Source organism: Schistocerca gregaria, chromosome 9 (genome assembly GCF_023897955.1).
Source record: "Schistocerca gregaria isolate iqSchGreg1 chromosome 9, iqSchGreg1.2, whole genome shotgun sequence".
NCBI classification, from domain to species: Eukaryota; Metazoa; Arthropoda; class Insecta; order Orthoptera; family Acrididae; genus Schistocerca; species Schistocerca gregaria.
The window spans coordinates 73,537,752-73,562,054 of record NC_064928.1 but is presented as its reverse complement, the minus strand read 5'-3'; the positions used below and the strand labels follow the sequence as shown (position 1 = coordinate 73,562,054).

The 24,303-nt window shown below is 44.8% G+C and overlaps 1 protein-coding gene across 1 annotated transcript in view; it reads left to right on the top strand.

The window, feature by feature from the left end:
• Positions 1 to 24,303, top strand: part of LOC126292291 (potassium voltage-gated channel protein eag) — a 1,528,023-nt gene that overhangs the window by 1,463,300 nt on the left and 40,420 nt on the right. The window contains exon 15 of the mRNA XM_049986211.1: positions 7,122 to 7,347. Coding sequence (XP_049842168.1) covers positions 7,122 to 7,347 — 226 coding nt within the window. The remainder of the gene's footprint in view (positions 1 to 7,121; positions 7,348 to 24,303) is intronic.

Genomic DNA, 24,303 nt, shown 5'->3' with positions numbered 1-24,303 from the left:
TGCTTGCACCATTGTTATCGGCCTTCCGATCTGCCACAGATCATCTGTTCTGCTGTACGGATGGGGTGGGCCTCCAACCTCCACATTCTGTGGTCAGGCTTGCACATCCTCCCAGGCACGGTGTCACCATCCTTCCACCGCTTCCCATAGGTGCTCACACGTGAACAGCCGACGAGCTTCCCCATTCCCGAGACGCTCATTCTCAGTCAACAGGCCATGTCATTCTGTGAGTTGACAAAGTAACTTATATGTCAGTGGAGTTCCACTTTGCGCCCCATTTAACAAATACCTGGAACTACACCAGGCTTCATTTGATATCACAATAGGCACTGATCATAACGTATTTGCGAAGTGCAGTAACAGTTGACAGCAGCAGTATACTGTAAAAAGAAAGAAAGAAAGAAAAAAGAGAAAACGATGCACCATGAAGTATTTACGCATACTGGGCATCGCACAAAAGTTAATGATCAGACAGGTATGAATGGAAAAAGCAAAATTCTAAACTGTGGCTGCTGGTGCCACTGGCAAGGATACTAAACAGGGGACATGTCGATAGCACGGCTTAAAGTCTTTGCGAGTTTAATTCTGTACACTGCGTTGGACAGTGATTTTGCTTCGCAGACAGGCGCTTAAACAATATATTCAGATGTCAGTATTTCAGTGAGAATGTGTAATTGGGCTCAAAGCAGCGGTAGGAGTAATCGCCAAATTGTTCGAGATTTGAATAGGAGAGATGACAGTATTCAACGATGCTGCCAGGAATGGTTGAACCATGTCTAAACACAGCGTCAAGAATGAAGCGGTCTACCTACAGAGGCGACAGAATGAGAGAACTGAGCAAACTTCAGAGCCCTTGATGATCGATCCGAAGTGCGACTGATGCTTCGCTGATTACAAGGACCATTAGCAGGCGGCTCAGAGAAAGGACGATGAGGTCACGGCGCCCATTTCGCCGTTTACCATTGGCCTCTGTACACCAACAACACGGTTTTCAGCGGTGTTGGACACAATCGGACTTGAATCGCGTTGACTGAGTACGATTGCCTTCAGTGGTAAGTCCAGCTTAGCACTGAGCCCCTATGACCAGCGATGAAATACCAATCTGGCTGTAGCCCGCTATACAGCCCAACAAGCAGGTGGGTCCGGCGTGCCATTCTTTTCGTAGCAGCATCCCTTTCGTTGTCATCTGCAGCACCCTTGCAGCACAGCGGAAAGTCGACGATATTCTGCTCCCCCTTTTGCTGTCCTTCGTGGCAAGACATCCTGGCCTTACATTACAGCAATATAATGTCTTCCCGATTTTCTCTTGTTTGCCTTCACGCTTGCCAAAACCAACAAGGTCGCCGGATCTCTCCGAAGTTGAGTCGATTTGGAGCAATATGGAGAGGGCCCTGTAGCCAGCTCGGGATTTTGACGATCTGAAGCGCAAATGAGACAGAATCTCTTACGATGTCCCTTAGGAAGACAATCAGGACAATCATTAAGTCTGTTACTTAATGCCAAGCCAAATAACTGCTTGTATAAGGGATGGAACTGGATCAATGAGTTGTTGACTTTCTCAAATCATCCATTTTTTTGAAATTGTAATCATTTGTTTGTCTGTCATTTGCATCACATCTACCAACTTCCATCCCATTCGGACAATATAGAAATTTTTGAAGTTTATGGTGAGTTCCTATCAGATCAAACTGCTGAAGTCATCGGCCCCTAGGCTTACACATTACTTAATCTAAGTTGAACTAACTTACGCCAAGGACAACACACACACACACACACACACACACACACACACATGTGCCCAAGGGAGGACTTGAACCTTCGATGGGGTGAGCCGCTATGTATCAGAGCAGTGTCAGAGCGCGTGGCTACCCCAAGCACACAGATAGCTCCGTAGTGATACGTCGTTTTTTCTGTCTTAGTGTGTGTAATGGATATTAAAAGAACTGCAATGACTAAACAAGCCATCAGAACTAAAAGTAACCATCTTATGTAGAACTAGAAATGAAATTCATCAAGAGATTTATTTGGAGCATTTTAAACAGTGGTACTGAAGGGTAACCCAAGAGTAAATCGTAAGTTAGAAGCAATAGAGATGTAGATATAGAGAAGGGCCACAGTAACATCCAGGACTGAAAGTGAATCTAATGAGTAAATACTACAAGAAATTACAGAAAAAAGGAGATTGATTAACATGATACAGAGAAGAAAAACAGAATGAAGTGAGCAACTAATTCGATATAACACCCTCATGAAAAACGTCTGAGAGGGAAAACTACTGAGAAAATGTTCGCGACTTAGACCCAGAACATACATATTCGAGAGAGTGAGCTATGGAACGAATTGCAGCAACACACTTAAAAGCTAAAGATGGTGTAAGAGAGAGAAAGATTGCTATATGAATGAAAAGTTGACTTTAGTGTCTGTCATCATGATATCTGCATTCATCCTTTGGGTGACCAGTTCGATCACCATTGCCATCTGCTTGACTTTTTTATAGGGTACCAATTGCACACAGTGACTCAATGAACAGTACTTTGCCTCTGTCACAACGCCAGCTTTTCTTTGTGTACCAAATATCCATTGGATTTTGAACTGTTATTTATTTATACCAGTGGTATTTAGAGTCCTTTCAGTTGTACTTCTTATTTTATTTTGATGTTAATCTTGTGTCTGCACAGTCGACTTCAAGACAGTAGCGTCTGCTCCTCAAGCACTGTTAGGTGTGCTTCGTGAATCGAATGCTGTAAGTAGTACATTTCCGCATTAACGATACCTCCCTTAATCAGACGATCATATCAGTACTTACGGCTTTCGTTTCATGAAGCAAGCCTAAGAGGTAGCACATTATTGGGACTTCCATTGTTGGAATGATATTTTGAGTACTTACGGCAATCAACTCATAATGCACACTTAACAGGTACCTTGAGGTGAGACATTATTGTCTTGAAATCAATTCTCCATTCATGAGAAAAAAATAAAAACAAGAAAATACAGTCGTTGTTGTTGTTGTTGTGGTCTTCGGTCCTGAGACTGGTTTGATGCAGCTCTCCATGTTACTCTATCCTGTGCAAGCTTCTTCATCTCCCAGTACCTACTGCAACCTACATCCTTCTGAATCTCTTTAGTGTATTCATCTCTTGGCCTCTCTCTACGATTTTTACCCTCCAATCTGCCCTCCAATGCTAATTTTTTGTGATCCCTTGATGTCTCAGAACATGTCCTACCAACCGATCCCTTCTTCTTGTCAAGTCGTGCCACAAACTCCTCTTCTCCCCAATTCTATTCAATACCTCTTCATTAGTTATGTGATATACCCGTCTGATCTTCATCATTCTTCTGTAGCACCACATTTCGAAAGGTTCTATTCTCTTCTTGTCCAAACTATTTATCGTCCATGTTTCACTTCCATACATGGCTACTGTTGTGGTTGGCAGGAGAGCCAACCAGTATAACTAAAGGAGGCCGAAATGCACGTGTTTTAGCTCACGCAGGCTGGCGTGAGGTCTGGAACATGACAAGGGAATTATAATTGAGAAAAACGTACGTAGCTGGTGGAATACTTAAATTTTAATCCATTAATGACGAACGTCGCTCTTGACGATACATTGTTTACAATCTCAATAGTACTGATAATGGCGCCTTGCTAGGTCGTAGCAAATAACGTAGCTGAAGGCTATGCTAAACTATCGTCTCTGCAAATGAGAGCGTAGAAGTCAGTGAACCATCGCTAGTAAAGTCGGCTGTACAACTGGGCGAGTGCTAGGGAGTCTCTCTAGACCTGCCGTGTGGCGGCGCTCGGTCTACAATCACTGATAGTGGCGACACGCGGGTCCGACGTATACTACCGGACCGCGGCCGATTTAAAGGCTACCACCTGGCAAAATTACTAAGGGTGATGCCCAGAGAGAAGTCTGCACAGGTTCAATTACACCTTGTGATTCCAAATTGTGTAATGTTTTTGCGACCTCATCACGCAATGCGTGGGGAACATTGCGCGCTCTGAAAAAATTCGGGTGCGCGTTTACTTTCAGTTCCAAATGTGCTTTCGCCCGCATCTCGTGTTCGTGCGGTAGCGTTCTCGCTTCCCACGCCCGGGTTCCCGGGTTCGATTCCCAGCGGGGTCAGGGATTTTCTCTGCCTCGTGATGGCTGGGTGTTGTGTGATATCCTTAGATTAGTTAGGTTTAAGTAGTTCTAAGTTCTAGGGGACTGATGACCATAGATGTTAAGTCCCATAGTGCTCAGAGCCATTTTGAACCAAATGTGCTTTATAATTCTTAGCGCAACCGAAGCCCGGTGCAAAAATGTCTGCAAATTCTTCACATAGACGAGAAACACTGTCGGAAGGCACCGTCTGGTTCACTGATAGGACCTGATTTACTATAGACAAGTTAAACAACTGAGAGAAATCGAAACCAAATAAGTTCACTGCAGAAGGAGAACGAAGGACGTAAAATGACACAAGTTTTGTTTGTCCTTTGTATGTCGCAAGAAGGCTGCACCGTCCTAACACAGGGATCTCTTGTCCTGAATAACTACTTAAGTTAACATTTGCGGAACGCAACGGAGTTGTGCCCAGCAGTTTGTAAGTGTCTTGATTGATCAGTGAAACGGCAGCCACGGTATCGAGCTGGAATGGTCTCACTTTGCCGTTAATGTCCAAGTCCACAAAAAGTTTATTGTCCTGCTGACGACAAGAGCGACTGTCTCGTGCAACGTGAACTGACACTGGTACATAATCACTTGCGACTTGACGGGAATTCCGGCGATGTCGACGCACACTATTTATGGGACGAACACAGTCACTGTTAGAGAGAGTGGCACTGCGTGGAGTGGAATGAACTACATGGATTTCCATGAGCGAAGTTTCGCGAGCCTGAGTATCCTTGGTTCGATTCCGATTCCGGCGCGAAGCAAAGCGCCCGGAAAGGGTTTGAACTTCCACTCTGACCTTTTTCTGGCAAACACTCTGAACATGTCCTTTTTTATTACAATAAAAGCAAACAGCCTGGCGTGACGGGCAATTCTCACGCAAGTGTTTAGTAGCACACCGCGGGCATGACTTGATCACTGCATTTGCGTGCCGGCGCGGCACACGTGGCTGAGAGCCTGGCGGCAGCGGCGCGGCCGGGCGCGAGGGCTGTTTACTGCTCCGTGCAGCTCGCTCGGCGGGCCGGTTAACCTGACACACTGCTGGCGAAGTTTCAAATGATTCCTGAGCAAAGTCAAGCGTGTCCTGCCGATCCAATATGTCCATCACTTGTTGAAGGGAGGGACTGACTAGTTTCAAAATCTGTTCCCTTATACGAACATCAGAAACGTTCTGTGCAATGGCATCACGTACCATAGTATCTGAATAAGGGAGTCTACATTGACACTCAAAAGCACAATCCCTAGTAAAGCCTTGCAAGGTTGCAACCCACTCCCGATTAGTCTGTCCTGCCGTACGTTTTGTACGAAAGAAGGTATACCGTTTGGCAACTACATTGACTGATGCTTTGAAATATGCATCCAATGCAGACAAAATTTCTTCGTAGGACAGAGTTGCTACGTCGCGTCGGGGAAATAATTTGACTATCACACGGTACGTTTGTACCCCTACGGAGGAAAAGAGGAAAGGCTGCCGCTCGTTGCCTTGAATTCTGTAGGCGGCGAGACGGAATCCAAATTGGCGGGACCACTCCGTCCAGCTATCCAGTGCAGCATCAGAAGGTCGAAAAGTTGGTGCAACAGCGTGTTGTGGCTGCGTTAGCGGTGGAGCGGCTGCTGCCGCATCTTTTTGCATCACACGTTGACCCTGGATGAGCTGTCCAAGGGCATCCAGTAAGGCCTGCGTCTGCTGATTCTGTAAGCGATAAAATTCGGACAGTACATCTGGAGATTGTGGCGAAGCCATTACACAAGTAAATCAGGGCAATTTAGATAAGAACACTTTTACTCTCGTCGCAAATGTTGTGGTTGGCAGGAGAGCCAACCCGTATAACTAAAGGAGGCCGAAATGCACGCGTTTTAGCTCACGCAGGCTGGCGTGAGGTCTGGAACATGACAAGGGAATTAGAATTGAGAAAAACGGACGTAGCTGGTGGAATACTTAAATTTTAATCCATTAATGACGAACGTCGCTCTTGACGATACATTGTTTACAATCTCAATAGTACTGATAATGACGCCTTGATAGGTCGTAGCAAATAACGTAGCTGAAGGCTATGCTAACTATCGTCTCGGCAAATGAGAGCATAGAAGTCAGTGAACCATCGCTAGCAAAGTCGGCTGTACAACTGGGGCGAGTGCTAGGAAGTCTCTCTAGACCTGTCGTGTGGCGGCGCTCGGTCTGCAATCACTGATAGTGGCGACACGCGGGTCCGACGTATACTAACGGACCGCTGCCGATTTAAAGGCTACCACCTAGCATGTGTGGTGTCTGGCGGTGACACCACAGCTACACTCCATACAACTACTTTCAGAAACGATTTCCTGACACTAAAATCTATACTCGATGTTAAAAATTTCTCTTCCCGAGCAACGCTTTCCTTCCCATTGCCAGTCTACATTTTATATCCTCTGTACTTCGACCATCATCAGTTATTTTGCTCCCCAAATAGCAAAACTCCTTTACTACTTTAAGTATGTCATTTCCTAATCTAATTCCCTCAGCATCACCTGACGTAATTGGACTACATTCCATTATCCTCATTTTGCTCTTGTTGATGTTTATCTTATACCTTGGTAATGAAATTAATTTTCATGAAATATACTCGAAAGCTGCGACTGTGGTACCATAAAAGCTGTACAATTTACTGGAAGCATATTAAAATTTGTGCCTGATCAGGACTCATAACCAGATTTCCCACTTGTCTCAAGTGGTTTGCACTGATCATTTCGTTTGTGTGAGCAGGCTTCCAGGATCATCCGAAATCTCCATATGTCTCAGAATCTGCTTCCCACAGCGCTTTCTCAATTATGTGACTCTCTCAGGATCGAACTGTACAACAGTGTTAAGTACATAGATGCTTGTTGGAAGGAGCATTCTATCAGACTATACAGACACTGCTAAATACAGACATTGCACTAATGATATTGATTTTGATTAGAATAAACAGTCTGCTCTGTTCCCTTGGGCAGGTGGGGACGCCTGCTGGGCTCCAGCGGTGGGAGCGTCGACTCGTCTGACGCGGGCAGTAGTTCGGCCGCAGCGGCGCTGATGTCGCGCTCGCTGTCCATCCGGGGCGACCACCACGGCGGAAGTGGCGCTGGCGGCGCTCAGGCCAAAAATGGCGGCGCTTCCTCTTCTGGTGCGGCGCCCGGCTCGTCTTCCTCGCTCGGAGGCAACGGAGGCTCGGGGAATAAGGTAACACCGACATCCACGTGCTCTTTAGTAATCTCACACATATCCATATTTCCGTCAAACTGGGCATCGAATCTCACAACAAAGTCGTATGATGGGTGGCATTTGGCTGAGTCTCTGGTTCCACATACTGTGAACAGCCACCACATCAATCTTCTCAGCACTCCATCCATGGTTCTAGAGTGAGTTATGCAGTGTGGAATATCATAGCCACTGGCAGTGGAAAGTTGAACACAAACAGAACTACAAGTTCTGTGGATAACTGAAAATGTCTCTAAACGATTTAACTTCACAGTGTTAATGGCAGCGGTATTTCTGTATATTCAGAGTGCCAGCAGTAAAATCTGGTTGCAGAACTTGCTCCACAAAACGTTTATATGAACATCCATATCAGATGTGTTGTGTACATAGTTCCGCGTAGTCAGCACATACACAAGTTTCCCACTAGAGCGTGCCCCGCTAAGCGCAACAGCGCAGGCGCAGCGCTCGTCCATCTCCGCACTACAAGATGGCACTGCCTTAGAGATGGACCAAATTCTGCTTCCGCCGATCTGCGTATTAATATGTAATGCAGCAAATGAGATTGCTGCTAACGTAGAACCTTTTCTCCTCGCAGATCACACTTGCACAGTGATACATGACTCTGCGAGGTATTATAACGATTGTACAGACCTCCAATTAGTCAGTCTGCATTTGTCTACACCAGTCTGTACCAGTCTGCATTTGTCTGTAGCAGTCTATAGTCAAGTTTCAATCTGCGTCTAATAAGATTACCATATTCCTGTACATAGCCATGAAGATAAATGAATAGACACTTTGTCAACTATCAGAGACATGGGAGAATAAGACTAATGTACCAAGACCAAAGGAACTTCAGATTGTCAGTTGTAAACACCATCCAGAATCAAGTTGCGTAATGTCTATGCTTTTTCTTATTTTAATAAATGAGTGTGAAAATTAATCCAGTTCTGTTAAAAGTTTGTCACTGTCAATCTGCTACTCTAAGCATGCAAGTGGCATTTCTACCATCTGACCTAATGGTAGAAGATAAACATGCCACGATAAGACCACGAGACATATTGCTCACACTCACCTACTTCATTAGAGCGACAAGTCAAATAATCTGATGGTGTGTGTACGGAAGGTCTTGGAGCACGCACACCACAAGGTGTCTATCTTAAACTGGTCAACACGTTTAACTAGAAGAGGCCCTCCTCGTTGTCCAAACAGGGGATATGATCCTGCTTTAAATACACATCAGTGGACATGCCATAGGGCTCAGTCTTATCAGCTGTGCTCATTGTATTAATGACATGCTGTTGACAGGGCTAGTTTTACCACTGACTGCAACAAAGGTCACCTAATAAACTATGTTGTTGAAGAAACCAACGAGACAGTCCAATGGCACATGGCCAATAAGATCGCACTTGATGGTGACAAGACAACCACTACATAACTCACCAACAGCAGACCATCCTATGAAACAATGTTACCGTTAATAGCGCCCAAATGCCATGGCAGTCAGTCACAAGGTACCTTGGATGGATTCCAAACTCCTTTTCCATCGTCACACAGGGAATGCCACTGAGACATTTCGTGGATCATAATGCTCGTTACACCAGCCTAGTCCATTCTGACAACTGTTGCATGGTGTTTGCTTTCAGTCCGACTAAGCATGAAACGAGATTCAAATGAAAAGGGTGCCTCCCGCCGGTCAGTAGTCATACAGCAGACTTTCTGGCTTGCAAATTCCAGTTTTCGTCGCCGACGAAAATCTTTCAGCATGAATGCATCAACCAGATGCCTGTTGTGGAGTCCCACACGTAGCAATGATCATTGAACGATCATTGAGAAGACATATTTTATAGCCGATTGCTTCATCTGTGGGGTCAGTTGCTCAACAGCTGTACGTGTAATTGCTCGTACACATCTGTACACGCATCATTCACCCCATCATCTACAGCCCCTGTTGCCTCGGCACCAGTTTTGCATAGTGCCATTTCGCTGTGCATGGTATACTGCAACTATGGCAACTTAGTCGTTTCGTAAATGCTGCCACCCCTGGCCCAAAAGTTAATGAGCATGCCCTTTTGGAGTTCAGATAAGTCACTCCATTTACAGAACACAATAACGAGTGCGCTGTTTCCTGTTTCCACCTGCCTCACTTTGTAAAGTGTGAAAAGCATTTAAAACCACAAACTCTGGGAGGTTGTAGTGGACATCAAAACAAATATTTTTCCATAATATCATTTTTCCTATGAGGAGTATTTAAACAGGTAGAGGAAGTTTCTCTGGCGGCAAATGAATTAAACCAACAAACACTTTTCCATTTCTTCATCGCCAAGAGACAACACATTAATACAACCCAATTTCAATTACAGTAGATTTTCAAAAATGCCTCCATTGACACGTATACAAAGGTTACACCGTCGGATCATGTTCTGTCTGACACGGGCAAAAACCCCAGGTGTATCCTGAATAGTTACTGCGGCTGCTACTACCCGGGCAACCAGATCCTCTTCTGATGCAACAGGAGTTGCGTAAACAAGGTTGCGCATCTCTCCCCACACAAAAAAGTCTAGAGCGGACATATCTGGGGATCAAGCAGGCTATGGTACAGGACCACCTCTGCCAATCCACGTTTCTGGGAATCGTCGGTCCAGGAATCGACGCATATGACGACTGAAATCTGCTGGCGCTCCTTCGTGTTGGAACCACATGCGTTGTCTTGTAGGGAGCGGGATGTCTTCCAGCAATTCTCTCAATGCTCTGGCAAGAAAATTGTAATAGTGCCTGCCATGTAATGGCCTAGGTAGCAGATACGGCCCAGTTAAACAGTCCCCGACAACACCGACCCACACATTATCGAAGAACCGCCCTTGTTGAGCGCTAGTAACTGTGGCATGTGGGATATCCTCACTCCAAACATGCGAAGTGTGCATGTTGAAGACTCAATGACGCCCGAACGTTGCTTCATCGGTAAACAACACAGAGGATGGAAATGTAGGATGCATTTCACACTGTTCAACAGTAGCAGAATCAGGGCCTGTTGAGGCTGCAGGTTTACATTCCATGATACTGCTGCTGACACTGGTGAGGATTCCAAGACTACCAAACAAATATTTTACATACAGGCTGCAGATGGCCATACTAGTCGCCGTGCAAAATCTCAAGCTCCTCACATGACCGTGCAACATCGTGTAGCGACTTTACATATTCGAGCATGGAAATGGCGTTCTTTTCATCAAGGGAGTATCCACACGCCAGTGAAACGACATCCAGTCCAACACGGACTTCCAGTGTGGCGACGATTTGCAGCTTCTCTTGATGTAGGAGCTGAGCCATGCCAACAGTGGTGCCCCAACGACAAGGCTGGGGACAGAGATGGCACCACTTCAGATCTTTTCAGACACGTCTCAACGTTGTATAGAACATCACGACTGAAATATCCTAGTGCAGAGGCTGTGGGATAAACGAACATCAACTGACTGGAGCACCACCTTCCTTGACAGTATGGGGTGTCATTGGATATGCATCTCTAGTATGTATAGCTCATACATTGAAGCACCAAAGAAACTAGTCTAGGCATGCGGATTCAAATACAGAGATATGTAAACGGCCAGAATACCGCGCTGTGGTGGCCAACGCCTATATAAGACAACAAGTGTCTGGCGGAGTTGTTGGATTGGTTACTGCTGCTACAATGACTATCAACATTTAAGTAAATTTGAACATTGTGTTACAGTCGGCGCACGAGCCATGGCACACAGCTTCTTCGAGATAGCAATGAGGTGGGGATTTTCCCGTACGACCATTTCACGAGTGTACCCTGAATATCAGGAATCCGGTAAAGCATCAAATCTTCCACATCGCTGTGGCCAGAAAAAGAAGCTGCAAGAACGGGATCAACGACGACTGAATAGAATCGTTCAAGGTGACAGAATTGCAATCCTTCTTCAAACTCGTGCAGATTTCAGTGCTGGGCTATCAACAAGCGTCAGCGTGCGAACCATTCAACGAAACGTCATCGATATGGACTTTAGCAGCTGAATGCCCACTCGTTTCCCTTGATTGCACGACACAAAGCTTTACGCTTCGCCTGGGCCCGTCAACACTGACATCGGACTGGAAACATGTCGCCTGGACAGACGGGTCTCGTTTCAAATTGTATCGAGCTGATGGACGTGTACAGGTATGGAGACAGCCCCATGAATCCATGGACCAGGCCTGTCAGCAGGGGACTGTTCAAGCCGGTTGGCGTCTGTAATGGTGTGGAGAATGTGTAGTTGGTGTGATATGGGACCACTGATACGATATAGACTCAGAGAGGTGACACGTACATTAGCATCATGTCTGATTACCTGCATCCATCCATGTTCATTGTGTCTTCCGACGGACTCGGGCAATTCCAGCAGGACAATGCGACACCCCACATGTCCAGAATTCCTACAGACTGGCTCCAGGATTACTCTTCTGAGTTTGGTTCAAATGGTTCAAATGGCCCTGAGCACTATGGGACTTAACATCTATGGCCATCAGTCCCCTAGAACTTAGAACTACTTAAACCTAACTAACCTAAGGACATCACACAATACCCAGTCATCACGAGGCAGAGAAAATCCCTGACCCCGCCGGAAATCGAACCCGGGAACTCGGGCGCGGGTAGCGAGAACGCAACCGCTCGACCACGAGCTGCGGACTCTTCTGAGCTGGCCAGCAGACTCCCCATACGTGAACATTACTGAGCATACCTGGGTAGCCTTGCAACGTGCTGTTCAGAAGAGACCTCCACCCCTCGAACTGTTATGGATTTATTGACAGCCAGAATTCGTAGTGTCAGTTTCCTCCAGCGCTAGTTCAGACATTAGTCGAATCGATGCCACGCCGTGTAGCTTCACTTCCGTGTGCTTGCGGGGACCGTACACGATGTTATGCAGGTGTTGCAGTTTCTTTGGCTCGTCAGTGTAAAATGGGCAACAAGTGCTAAATTTCTCTGTGTTGTGGCTGGCGGTTGTGCCATATCTCCGAGGTCGCTGAGACTTTATCATTCAAAAAGATAACGCAAGCTCGTGAGTTGCCCATTCTAACCTTACGTACCTCAGTGCAGAGAGTATCTGACTGTTGCCCTGGCTGACAGTTCTCCACATCTCTCCCTGCTGACGGTAATGGCTTCCTGATCTGATGGCAGACCGCCATTCGCCAACCACAACCTGTTTTTGAGACCTGACACAGAATTGCAGCAATACAGAATGATATACTCATATCAGTCATTCAACCTCAGATCGAGCGGATGTCCAACTGATTTAGAGCCATTACTACTGCCGGTGGTGGCAGATGTCTTACCAGGTTTTGCTCCATGCATGCCCCCAAGTCTTGTACAGATTCATTAATGTATCCTTCCTGGCATCTGACCGGCCAGAGTGACCGAGCGGTTCTATGCGCTACAGCCTGGTACCGCGCGACTGCTACGGTCGCAGTTTCGAATCCTGCCTTGGGCATGAATGTGTGTGATGCCCTTAGGTTAGTTAGGTTTAAGTAGTTGTAAGTTCTAGGGGACTGATGACCTCAGAAGTTAAGTCCTATAGTGCTCAGAGCCATTTGAAACATTTGAACGTGGCATCTGTTTACGCACAATAATGAAAATTTCATTTTTTGTTGTCTTTCCTGATGATGCAATGTTAATGACCAGCAGTATATCATTGAATTAAACAGCAGGCCTATCTGCAGTACGCAATGGATGTACATACATGTGTCTACGTATCTATGTTCCACATCTCCTCCTAAACCACTGGATCAATTTCCACCACACTTGGTACACATATACCTTACTGTCAAGCAACAATCACGGTGCATAGTAAGAACTTACTACCTATCAGAGAGTTGGGGGTGAATAAGACGTGTAGCCTGTCATGTGTCAATTCTCGGACTTTATTTGCCAAGCACTTGAGAATGAGAGCACCTAGCGAATTGCAACAAACTTAACACATAATTTCAAACCATTACGAAATTTTTGCTGAAAACCGCTACAAAATGTTGAAAGCGAAAAATAGTTAATTGCCTACTACTTTCCCTCTGTTGATGCAATGAAAGTACCGCTGACGCACGACGTATAAATTTATTGCTTCATTACTACTAACTCCATGCGCAACAAAAATGGATCAAATGGCTCTAAACACCATGGGACTTAACATCTGAGGTCATCAGTCACCTAGACTTAGAATTACGTAAACATAACTGTCCTAAGCACATCACAAACATCCATGCCTGAGGCAGGATTCAAACCTGCGACCGTAGCAGCCGCTTGGTTCAGGACTGAAGCGACTAGAACCGCTCGACCACAGCGGCCGGCCATGCGCAACACACTTTGCAGATAGTATCCACATTTGCCGCTGAACGTACCTACAAAATTATATCACTTTGCGTCAAATAGTTCAGGAGACACACCGAAGCGCCAAAAAACTGGTATAGGCATGCATGTCGTTATCAGGAGAACGAAAACTGGCGTTCTACGGATCGGAGCGTGGAATGTCAAATCACTTAATCGGGCAGGTACGTTAGAAAATTTAAAAAGGGAAATGGGTAGGTTAAAGTTAGATATAGCGGGAATTAGTGAAGTTCCGTGGCAGGAGGAACAAGACTTTTGGTCAGGTGAATACAGGGTTATAAATACAAAATCAAAAAGGGTAATGCAGGAGTAGGTTTAATAATGAATAAAAAATAGGAATGCGGGTAAGCTACTACAAACAGCATAGTGAACGCATTATTGTGGCCAAGATACATACGAAGCCCACACCTACTACAGTAGTACAAGTTTATATGCCAACTAGCTCTGCAGATGACGAAATTGATGAAATGTAAGATCAAATCAAAGACATTTATCAGATAGTGAAGGGTGACGGAAATTTAGTAGTCATGAGTGACTGGAATTCGGTAGTAGGAAAAGGGAGAGAAGGAAACGTAGTAGGTGAATATGGATTGGGGCTAAGAAATGAAAGAGGAAGCCGCCTGGTAGAATTTTGAGCCGCAGAGCACAACTTAATCATAGCTAACACTTGATTCAAGAATCATAAAAGAAGGTTGTATACATGGAAGAAGCCTGGAGATACTGACAGGTTTCAGATAGATTGTACACTCCTGGAAATTGAAATAAGAACACCGTGAATTCATTGTCCCAGGAAGGGGTAACTTTATTGACACATTACTGGGGTCAGATACATCACATGATCACACTGACAGAACCACAGGCACATAGACACAGGCAACAGAGCATGCACAATGTCGGCACTAGTACAGTGTATATCCACCTTTCGCAGCAATGCAGGCTGCTATTCTCCCATGGAGACGATCGTAGAGATGCTGGATGTAGTCCTGTGGAACGGCTTGCCATGCCATTTCCACCTGGCGCCTCAGTTGGACCAGGCGTGCTGGACGTGCAGACCGCGTGAGACGACGCTTCATCCAGTCCCAAATATGCTCAATGGAGGACAGATCCGGAGATCTTGCTGGCCAGGGTAGTTGACTTACACCTTCTAGAGCACGTTGGGTGGCACGGGATACATGCGGATGTGCATTGTCCTGTCTAGGAATGGTAGAACGATGTGTTCGATCACGGTTTGGATGTAACGTGCACTATTCAGTGTTCCCTCGACGATCACCAGAGGTGTACAGCCAGTGTAGGAGATCGCTCCCCACACCGTGATGCCGTGTGTTGGCCCTGTGTGCCTCGGTCGTATGCAGTCCTGATTGTGGCGCTCACCTGCACGGCGCCAAACACGCATACGACCATCATTGGCACCAAGGCAGAAGCGACTCTCATCGCTAAAGGCGACACGTCTCCATTCGTCCCTCCATTCACGCCTGTCGCGATACCACTGGAGGCGGGCTGCACGATGTTGGGGCGTGAGCGGAAGACGGCCTAACGGTGTGCGGGACCGTAGCCCAGCTTCATGGAGACGGTTGCGAATGGTCCTCACGATACCCCAGGAGCAACAGTGTCCCTAATTTGCTGGGAAGTGGCGGTGCGGTCCCCTACGGCACTGCGTAGGATCCTACGGTCTTGGCGTGCATCCGTGCGTCGCTGCGGTCCGGTCCCAGGTCGACGGGCACGTGCACCTTCCGCCGACCACTGGCGACAACATCGATGTACTGTGGAGACCTCACGCCCCACGTGTTGAGCAATTCGGCGGTACGTCCCCCCGGCCTCCCGCATGCCCACTATACGCCCTCGCTCAAAGTCCATCAACTGCACATACGGTTCACGTCCACGCTGTCGCGACATGCTACCAGTGTTAAGGACTGCGATGGAGCTCCGTATGCCACGGCAAACTGGCTGACACTGACGGCGGCGGTGCACAAATGCTGCGCAGCTAGCACCATTCGACGGCCAACACCGCGGTTCCTGGTGTGTCCGCTGTGCCGTGTGTGTGATCATTGCTTGTACAGCCCTCTCGCAGTGTCCGGAGCAAGTATGGTGGGTCTGACAGACCGGTGTCAATGTGTTCTTTTTTCCATTTCCAGGAGTGTATAATGGTAAGACAGAGATTTAGGAACCAGGTTTTAAATTGTAAGGCATTTCCAGGGGCAGATGCGGATTCTGACCACAATCTATTGGTTATGACCTGTAGATTAAAACTGAAGAAACTGCAAATACGTGGGAATTTAAGGAGATGGGACCTGGATAAAGTGCCTAAACCAGAGGTTGTACAGAGTTTCAGGGAGAGCGTAAGGGAACAATTGGCAGGAATGGGGGATATAAATACAGTAGAAGAAGAATGGGTAGCTTTGAGGGCTGAAGTAGTGAAGGCAGCAGAGGATCAAGTAGGTAAAAAGACGAGGGCTAGTAGAAATCCTTGGGTAACAGAAGAAATATTGAATTCAATTGATGAAAGGAGAAAATATAAAAATGCAGTAACTGAAGCAGCAAAAAGGAATACAAGCGTCTCAAAAATGAGATCGACAGGAAGTGCAAAACTGCTAAGCAGGGATAGCTAGAGGATAAATGTAAGGATGTAGAAGCTTATCTCACTAGGGGTAAGATAGATACTGCCTACGGGAAAATTAAAGAGACCTTTGGAGAAGGGCGACGTACTTGAGGACAATATTATGGAAATGAAACAGGATGTAGATGAAGATGAAATAGGAGATATGATCCTGCGTGAAGAGTTTGACTGAACACTGAAAGACCTGAGTCGAAACAAGGCAACGGGAGTAGACAACATTCCATTAGAACTACTGACGGCCTTGGGAGAGCCAGTCATGACAAAACCCTACCATCCGGTGAGCATGATGTATGAGACAGGCAAAATACTCACAGACTTCAAGAAGAATATAATAATTCCAATCCCAAAGAAAGCAGGTGTTGACAGATGTAAAATTACCGAACTATCCTTTTAATAAGTCACGGCTGCAAAATACTAACGCGAATTGTTTACATACGAATGGAAAAACTAGTAGAAGCCGACCTCGGGGTAAATCAGTTTGGATTCCGCAGAAATGTTGGAACACGTGAGGCAATACTGACCCTACGACTTATCGTAGAAGATAGGTTAGGGAAAGGCAAACCTACGTTTCTAGCATTTGTAGACTTAGAGAAAGCTTTTGACAATATTGACTGGAATACTCTCTTTCAAATTCTGAAGGTGGCAGGGGTAAAATACAGGGAGTGAAAGCCTATTTACAATTTGTACAGAACCCAGATGGCAGTTATAAGAGTTGAGGAGCATGAAAGGGAAGCAGTGGTTGGGAAGGGAGTGAGACAGGGTTGTAGCCTCTCCCCTGTGTTGTTCAATCTGTATATTGAGCAAGCCGTAAAGGAAATAAAAGAAAAATTCGGAGTAGGTATTAAAATCCATAGAGAAGAAGTAAAAACTTTGAGGTTCGCCGATGACATTGTAAATCTATCAGAGACAGCAAAGGACGTGGAAGAGCAGTTGAACGAAATAGACAGTGCCTTGAAAGGAGGGTATATGATGAACATCAACAAAAGCAAAACGAGGATAATGGAATGTAGTCGAATTAAGTCGGGTGATGCCGAGGGAATTAGATTAGGGAATGAGACACTTAAAGTAGTAAAGGAGTTTTGCTATTTGAGGAGCAAAATAACTGATGATGGTCGAAGTAGAGACGATATAAAATGTAGACTGGCAATGGGAAGGGAAGCGTTTCTGAAGAGGAGAAATTTGTTAACATCGAGTATTGATTTAAGTGTCAGGAAGTCGTTTCTGAAAGTATTTGTATGGAGTGTAGCCATGTATGGAAGTGAAACATGGACGATAAATAGTTTGGATAAGAAGAGAATAGAAGCTTTCGAAATGTGGTGCTACAGAAGAATGGCGAAGATTAGATGGGTAGATCACATAACTAATGAGGAGGTATTGAATGGAAGTGGGGAGAAGAGGGGTTTGTGGCACAACTTGACTACATGAAGGGATCGGTTGGCAGGACATGTTCTGAGGCATCAAGGGATTAGCAATTTAGTATTGGAGGGTAGCGTGGAGGGTAAAAATCGTAGAGGGTGACCAAGGGATGAATACACCAAGCAGATTCAGAAGGATGTAGGTTGCAGTAGGTAGTGGGAGATGAAGAAGCTTGCACATTATAGAGTAGCATGGAGAGCTGCATCAAACCAGTCTCAGGACTGAAGACCACAACAACAACAACAACAACATTCAAATACAGAGATATATAAACAGGCAGTATGCGGCGATGAAGTCGGCAACACCTATATAAGACATCAAGTGTCTGGCGTAGTTGTTAGATCGGTTACTGCTGTTACAATGGCAGGTTATCAAGATTTAAGTTAGTTTGAACGTGTTGTTATAGTCGGCGCACGAGCGATGGAACACGGCATCTCCGAGGTAGCGATGAAGTGGGGAATTTCCCGTACGACCATTTCACCAGTGTACCGTTAACATTAGGAATCCGGTAAAACATCAAATCTTCGACATCGCTGCGGCCTGAAAAACATGCTGCAAGAACGAGTCCAACGACAACCGAAGAGAATCTTTCAACGCGATAAAAGTGCAACACTTCCCGAAATTGCTGAGCCATCAACAAGTGTGAGCGTGCGAACCATTCAACGATACATCATCGATATGGACTTTTGGAGTCGTAGGCCCATTTGTGTAACCTTGATAACTGCACGACACACTGCCTTACGTCTCACCTCCACCTGTCACCACTGACATTGGACTACTGATAACTGGAAACACGTTGCCTGGTCAAAGGAGTGTCGTTTCAAATTATATATAGACGTTTTTTGGCTTTGGAGCCAACCTCGTGAATCCATGGACCCTGCATGTCAGCAGGAGACTGTTCGAGCTGGCAGAGGTTCTGTAATCGTGTGAAGTATGTGAAGTTGGACTGATATGGGATCCCTGATACGTCTAGTTACGACTCTGACATGCGATACATACTTAGGCGTCGTGTCTGATCACCTGCATCCATTCATGTTCTTCTGTGCATTTCGCCGAAGTTGGGCGATTGCAACAGGACAATGCGATGCCTCACACGTCCAGAATTGCCACAGAGTGGCTCCAGAAACACTCTTGCCAGTTTAAACACTTCCGCTGGTCACCAAACTCTCCAGACGTGGACATTATTGAGCGTATCTGGGATGCCTTGCAACGCGCTGTTCAGAAGAGATCTCCACCCCATCGTACTCTTACGGATTTATGGTCAGCCCTGCAGGATTCATGGTGTCAGTTCCCTCCAGCACTACTTCAGACATCAGTCGAGTCCATGCCACGTCGTGTTGCGGCACTTGTGCGTTCCCGCGGGGCCCTACACGATATTGGGCAGGTGTACCAGTTCCCTTGGCTCGTCAGTGTAGAGCCTCAGAAGCTTTAAGCCCAAGACAAAATGCTGCCTGCTACAGGCTTGCACATTCAGCTTTAAATAACTACCTTGGTAGTGCTGGGATTCTCTGCTAATTTGGCTCTTAGAGAACCCAGCATTTCCCAGGTAGGTAATGATTTCAGTTCTATTAGCCCATCTTCTCCTACTCCCTCCCTCCTTCCATCTCCTCTAGACCTTTCTATGACTATCTTCTCATCTACCTCTTCCCTTTCTTTGGCCACTACTCCCTTGCCCTCTGTCCATCTCCCCCCCCCCCCCCCCCCCAACTATATGTGCCTATTTCTCTCATTCCATCTTTCTGCACATCTCCTCCTCCCGTGTCCAAATAATTATCCCCACAGTATTTCTTTCCAAAGTAATGTGTGTAACAACTTTGGCGTTTAGGAGTTGTTTTTGCCCACCTCTTTGCGCACATATGCATATGTCACAAATATGTAACATATCTTTATACATATTTAACCTGTATCTTTAGCGAATTCTGCCCTGCAATTTAGTTTGCACTCAGTTCAAGGCTTATGATGTCATATCGTCTGAACTATGTGTCGTACAATGATATAATTGTGCAGGTACATTCAGTAGTATATGTGAACACTGCCCGCAAAATTTGGCGTGAATATCGTTAGTAGGAAATAAGTAATAAATTATAGCGTCATACCTGATCCTACACTTTTACTGCATGAACAGCGAAAATGTAGCAACTGATATAGGTTTTCATTTCTTGTGGGGGGTTGTCAGCGTAAACTGTTTCATAAAGGTTTTAAATTACGCGTTAAGTTTGCTTCAAGTACCTAAGTACCCGCATTCTCAAATACTGGATGAATGATGACTTAGTATTCGCGCGTCGGGGGGTACACTTCTTTTCCACCCCCTTGCCCCCTTTGGTAGGTCAGTGGTTCTTAGATTTCTTATCCCCACAGCGGTTCTTTCCAGGCAGTAAGGTCCATGTACACCCAAGCTTGGTAGAAGTCGATCGAGTGGTTTCGGAGGATATGTGTAACATACATACATACATTTTGCTGACACTTCTGATGACCTATATTTCTGTAATCCTATTTTGATGAAATAAAGTCTTTATGTTGCTCCAGGCTACGCTCGAGTTACCTGATAATTTGGTGAAAATTAGTGTGGTAGTTCCGGATTTTAGCGTGTTCAAGCAGACAGACACTTTGGTTTTATAGTTTTGTTATTAGTACAGAAGATATACATAACAGACATGTAGCATTTTAACCAACGTTATTTCTGCAGAATGCCATATAGTAATTTGGTAGTTACTGTTTTACTGCTTGATCAGGTAAAAGATTACAAATAACTCCAGAAATATTGTAGTTACATTTTGCTCTACAAACTGTTTTTACAGGCTCCGGAGTTACCTTCTCCTCCATTAATTCCCCTTTGTACACGATGCAATGGTCTGGAACAGAATGTAACAGTTCGTCAACAATGTGTGTAAAGCGTTTTTTATGTACCTATTAAACCGATATCCGCTTTTACCGATCACCTCTAGTTTTTTAACAAAACAGTCATTTACATTTCATACATTTCGCTAAATCGAGTGAAAATAATGAAACAATATGAAATCAATAACTAATTTTCAAATACTTGTAATACATCGAAAGTTGTGTGTTTCTATCTTGAAATAAGGTTCTTTTCTTCATAGTCTTTAGTCAGGAACTATATCCAATTTCAGTTACTTCTCGTTTAAGGTGTCACGGTCGTATGTAAGTACTAAGACACATCAATATCTTCACTGCGTTATGGCATAGGTCATGTTACCGACGACGCCGTTAGCAAACCAGGGTGTCCCGAAATTTATTCGCTAAAGAACAAACAGTAAATATTCCAGATTTCGAATCAAGAACAGTTGCTCATGTAATTTAGAACCAGACCCTTTCAGTGTGGCCGAACATCGTAAGTTACTTTCGAGACTTGTGGGATACGTTGGGGAGGCGTATTGGATCACATCCACATGCAGAGAGATGTCAAGCCGGCTGTTGGAGGAATGAAATGCACTACCACAAGAAATCCATATCGGCCTCGTGACTACCTTGGGAGTATATTCCAGAGCATGTTTTGCCGTCCGTTACGATCACAAAAACTATCAAAAACCGTGTCCCGTCTTTTTAATGTCCACGGAACCATCATGAATCGCGGTGACTTCTGTTTGGTTATTGTCTTTGAATAAAAGTGTCACCATATTCGTCTCATTGCTCATTTCTTTCAGTCACCTTCTGTATTATACTGTAGCAGTTCCTTCTGTGTTCCAAGTTTGGTCGAGCTATGTTACTTGTGAGTGACACAGCATGCGAAAGTTACTCTCGTCCTTAAGTTTTGCACGCCAGCTTACATGTATCATTTTAGTCCAAGGGATTATTTTTGAAAGTTGTGTGTTGCCAATTGAAAATATTTTTGTCTGGCTTGTATGAAATTATTGTTTGCAGGTTGGTCCGATATCCATATTGAAAGCTTTTCCTGAAAAAGGAGAATATGGGAATAAAAAATATTGTACAATTTAAGTGCGAGGAAGTCTTTTCTGAAAGTTGAGGGCGCCCGGAAAGTAGGGACGAATATTAAAAGTGCATAGAACATACAAAATTTATTGAAAGTGTAAAGCTCTTTCTACAAACACATTAAGTAACTTCTTCCATATATATATATACATGAAAAATTATATCGTCCATATGACCACCTTAGGCCGCACGGCCACGAGCAATGCGTTCATTGAAGTTCTCGATGACGCTATTACAGACATCTGTTGGGAAGCCGTTAATAACCCTTTTAATTTCATCCTTCAGTTGGTGTATCGTTTGTCGTTTGTTCACGTACACTTTTGATATCACAACCCCCCCCCCCCCCCCCCACACACACACACAAAAGTCACAAAGCGTAAGATCACATGATCTGGTAGGCCACTCCCGGTTTGGTTGAGCAATCGTTTCACTGGATGTGTGACATGTCGGATCATCTTGGTGAAACCAAAAACCGTCACTTTCATAAATAAGAGGGGAACCTCAATCAGAAAGCATGTTTCGGTGAAGATCTGTGTTCACAGTGACGGCAGCTCCCTCAACATTTTCAAAAATTACGGGCCAGGACCCACACCACACAGTCCTGCGTTGCGGATGCATCTCACCTTGCACAGCCACTAGCAGATTTCCGTTACTCCAAATTCTGCTGTTCTGCTTATTGACGTACCCACTGAGGTGGAAGCGCCAAGCCCCATTTAGGAAATATCGATGTCTCATTCCATGACCTGCAGCCTTCAACTCTTGTGTAAGTTCAATCTTTTTTTTTTTTTTTAAGGTTTCGTGCTGTGAACTTGGTGATAAATTCAATTGTTGAGCTTGTCGGCGAACCGATTTTCTGTCACGTGCGACAGCAATGTTTTCCTGTGTTCGAACAGAACGCGGTCGTCCCGTTTTCTTATCGTTTGAGACAGAACCTGTGGTCTCAAACTTCTGAACTGATGATTCGGTTGGAGCAGCATTTCGTCCGAGTGTCACACGCAATTCAAAATGGTTGCCGTGCGTCTTTCACTGTTTTTGTAATAACATTTTATCATTTGGATACGTTGCTCAGTTGTCATCTCCTCCATGACGAAAATAAACATCAAACAACGATGCTCACTATAAAAAGCTAGCAGGATACAAATGGGAAGGACAACAAGGGAAAATACGGCTACCAACCGTCACATGACAAAATGGCGCAAAATTCCAAGTCGTTCTTACGTCGCGGACACCTCGTAGCTATTGCAAGTCCAATGTTCTTAGGTTACGTAGTACATCCAATGCTAATACCGGTTCCCGTCACATCACGGAAGCTAAACGCGAAAACCCGTTATTTAAGCTTAAAGTGAGTAACAAACAGTATAGACAACATGAAAAAAGAGAATTTTGAAAGAGTATTGTTGGAGAAGAATACTGGTGTTTAGGTGGGTAGATTGGATAATTAATGAAAAAGTGCTGAGTTGAACTGGGAGAAAATAAAATTTATGGCAGGACTTGACTAAAACATAGGACACATTTTCGGCCTTCAACTAATATTTAATTTGGCAATAACAAGAAGTTTGAGTCATAAAATCGCAGAGGCACACCGACGCTTGTCTCTATAATCAGGTTAAAAACGACGTGGTTTGCCACAGTTATGCAAAGATGAAGAGGCCCACCAGGAAGGGCTAGGGTCTAGAGTTACATCAACCCAGTCGCGCAAAGGACCACAACGACATAAAAAGCAGTTTCGTAGAACAGCCTCACCGGGCGTTTTACAAAGCGAAATTCCAGTATCAGTGTGTCCATTCTGATTGAAGTTTTTTGTGATTTCGGTAAATCAGCTTCTTGCAGGAAGGATAAATAAACTACTGCTCCATTTATTATGATCTGTTTATCAACTAATCGTTAAGCGTCAGTTTATGGCATTGTAGTGTTTTAGCACCTAAAAACCATCTTCAGATTCTTCGCATCAGGTCTGAGACATGATTTTCATGTAGGCTTTGATACTGTAATTCGTGTAGTTTTTAGTTTTAATGAAAGATACGTGACAGACAAGTAAGTCACACAATACATTTTTTGTATGTGTAGTTATTGTTTTTGCACGTTCTACCACATTCGTGCACTGACACCAAAAGTGGTCTTTTTTGTATAAGTAATACAAGTTCAGGGAGAAGAAATAAAAACATGGAGGTTCTCTGATGACAGTGTAATTATCAGAGATCACAAGGGACTTCGTAGAGCAGCTGAACAGACTGAATATTATCTTGAACAGTGATTGTAAGATGAAAACCAGAAAAAGTAAAAGAAGAGTAGTGGAATGTCCTCGATGTCCTCGAAGTAAATCAGGGGATGCTGACGGGATTAGATTAGGAAATGAGACACTGAAAGTAGCAGATGAACTTTGACATCTCGGCAGCAAAATAACTGATGATGCGAGATATAGAGAGGATATAAAATACGCATTGGCTGTTACCACAACTAGTATTTCTGAAAAAGAGGAAATTTTTAACATTTAATATGAATTTAAGCGCTAAGAAATCTTTTATGGATATGTTTGTCTGGAGTGTAGCCTTGAAGGAAGGTCGAACGTAGACATAGGCTGTTCAGACAGCGGGAC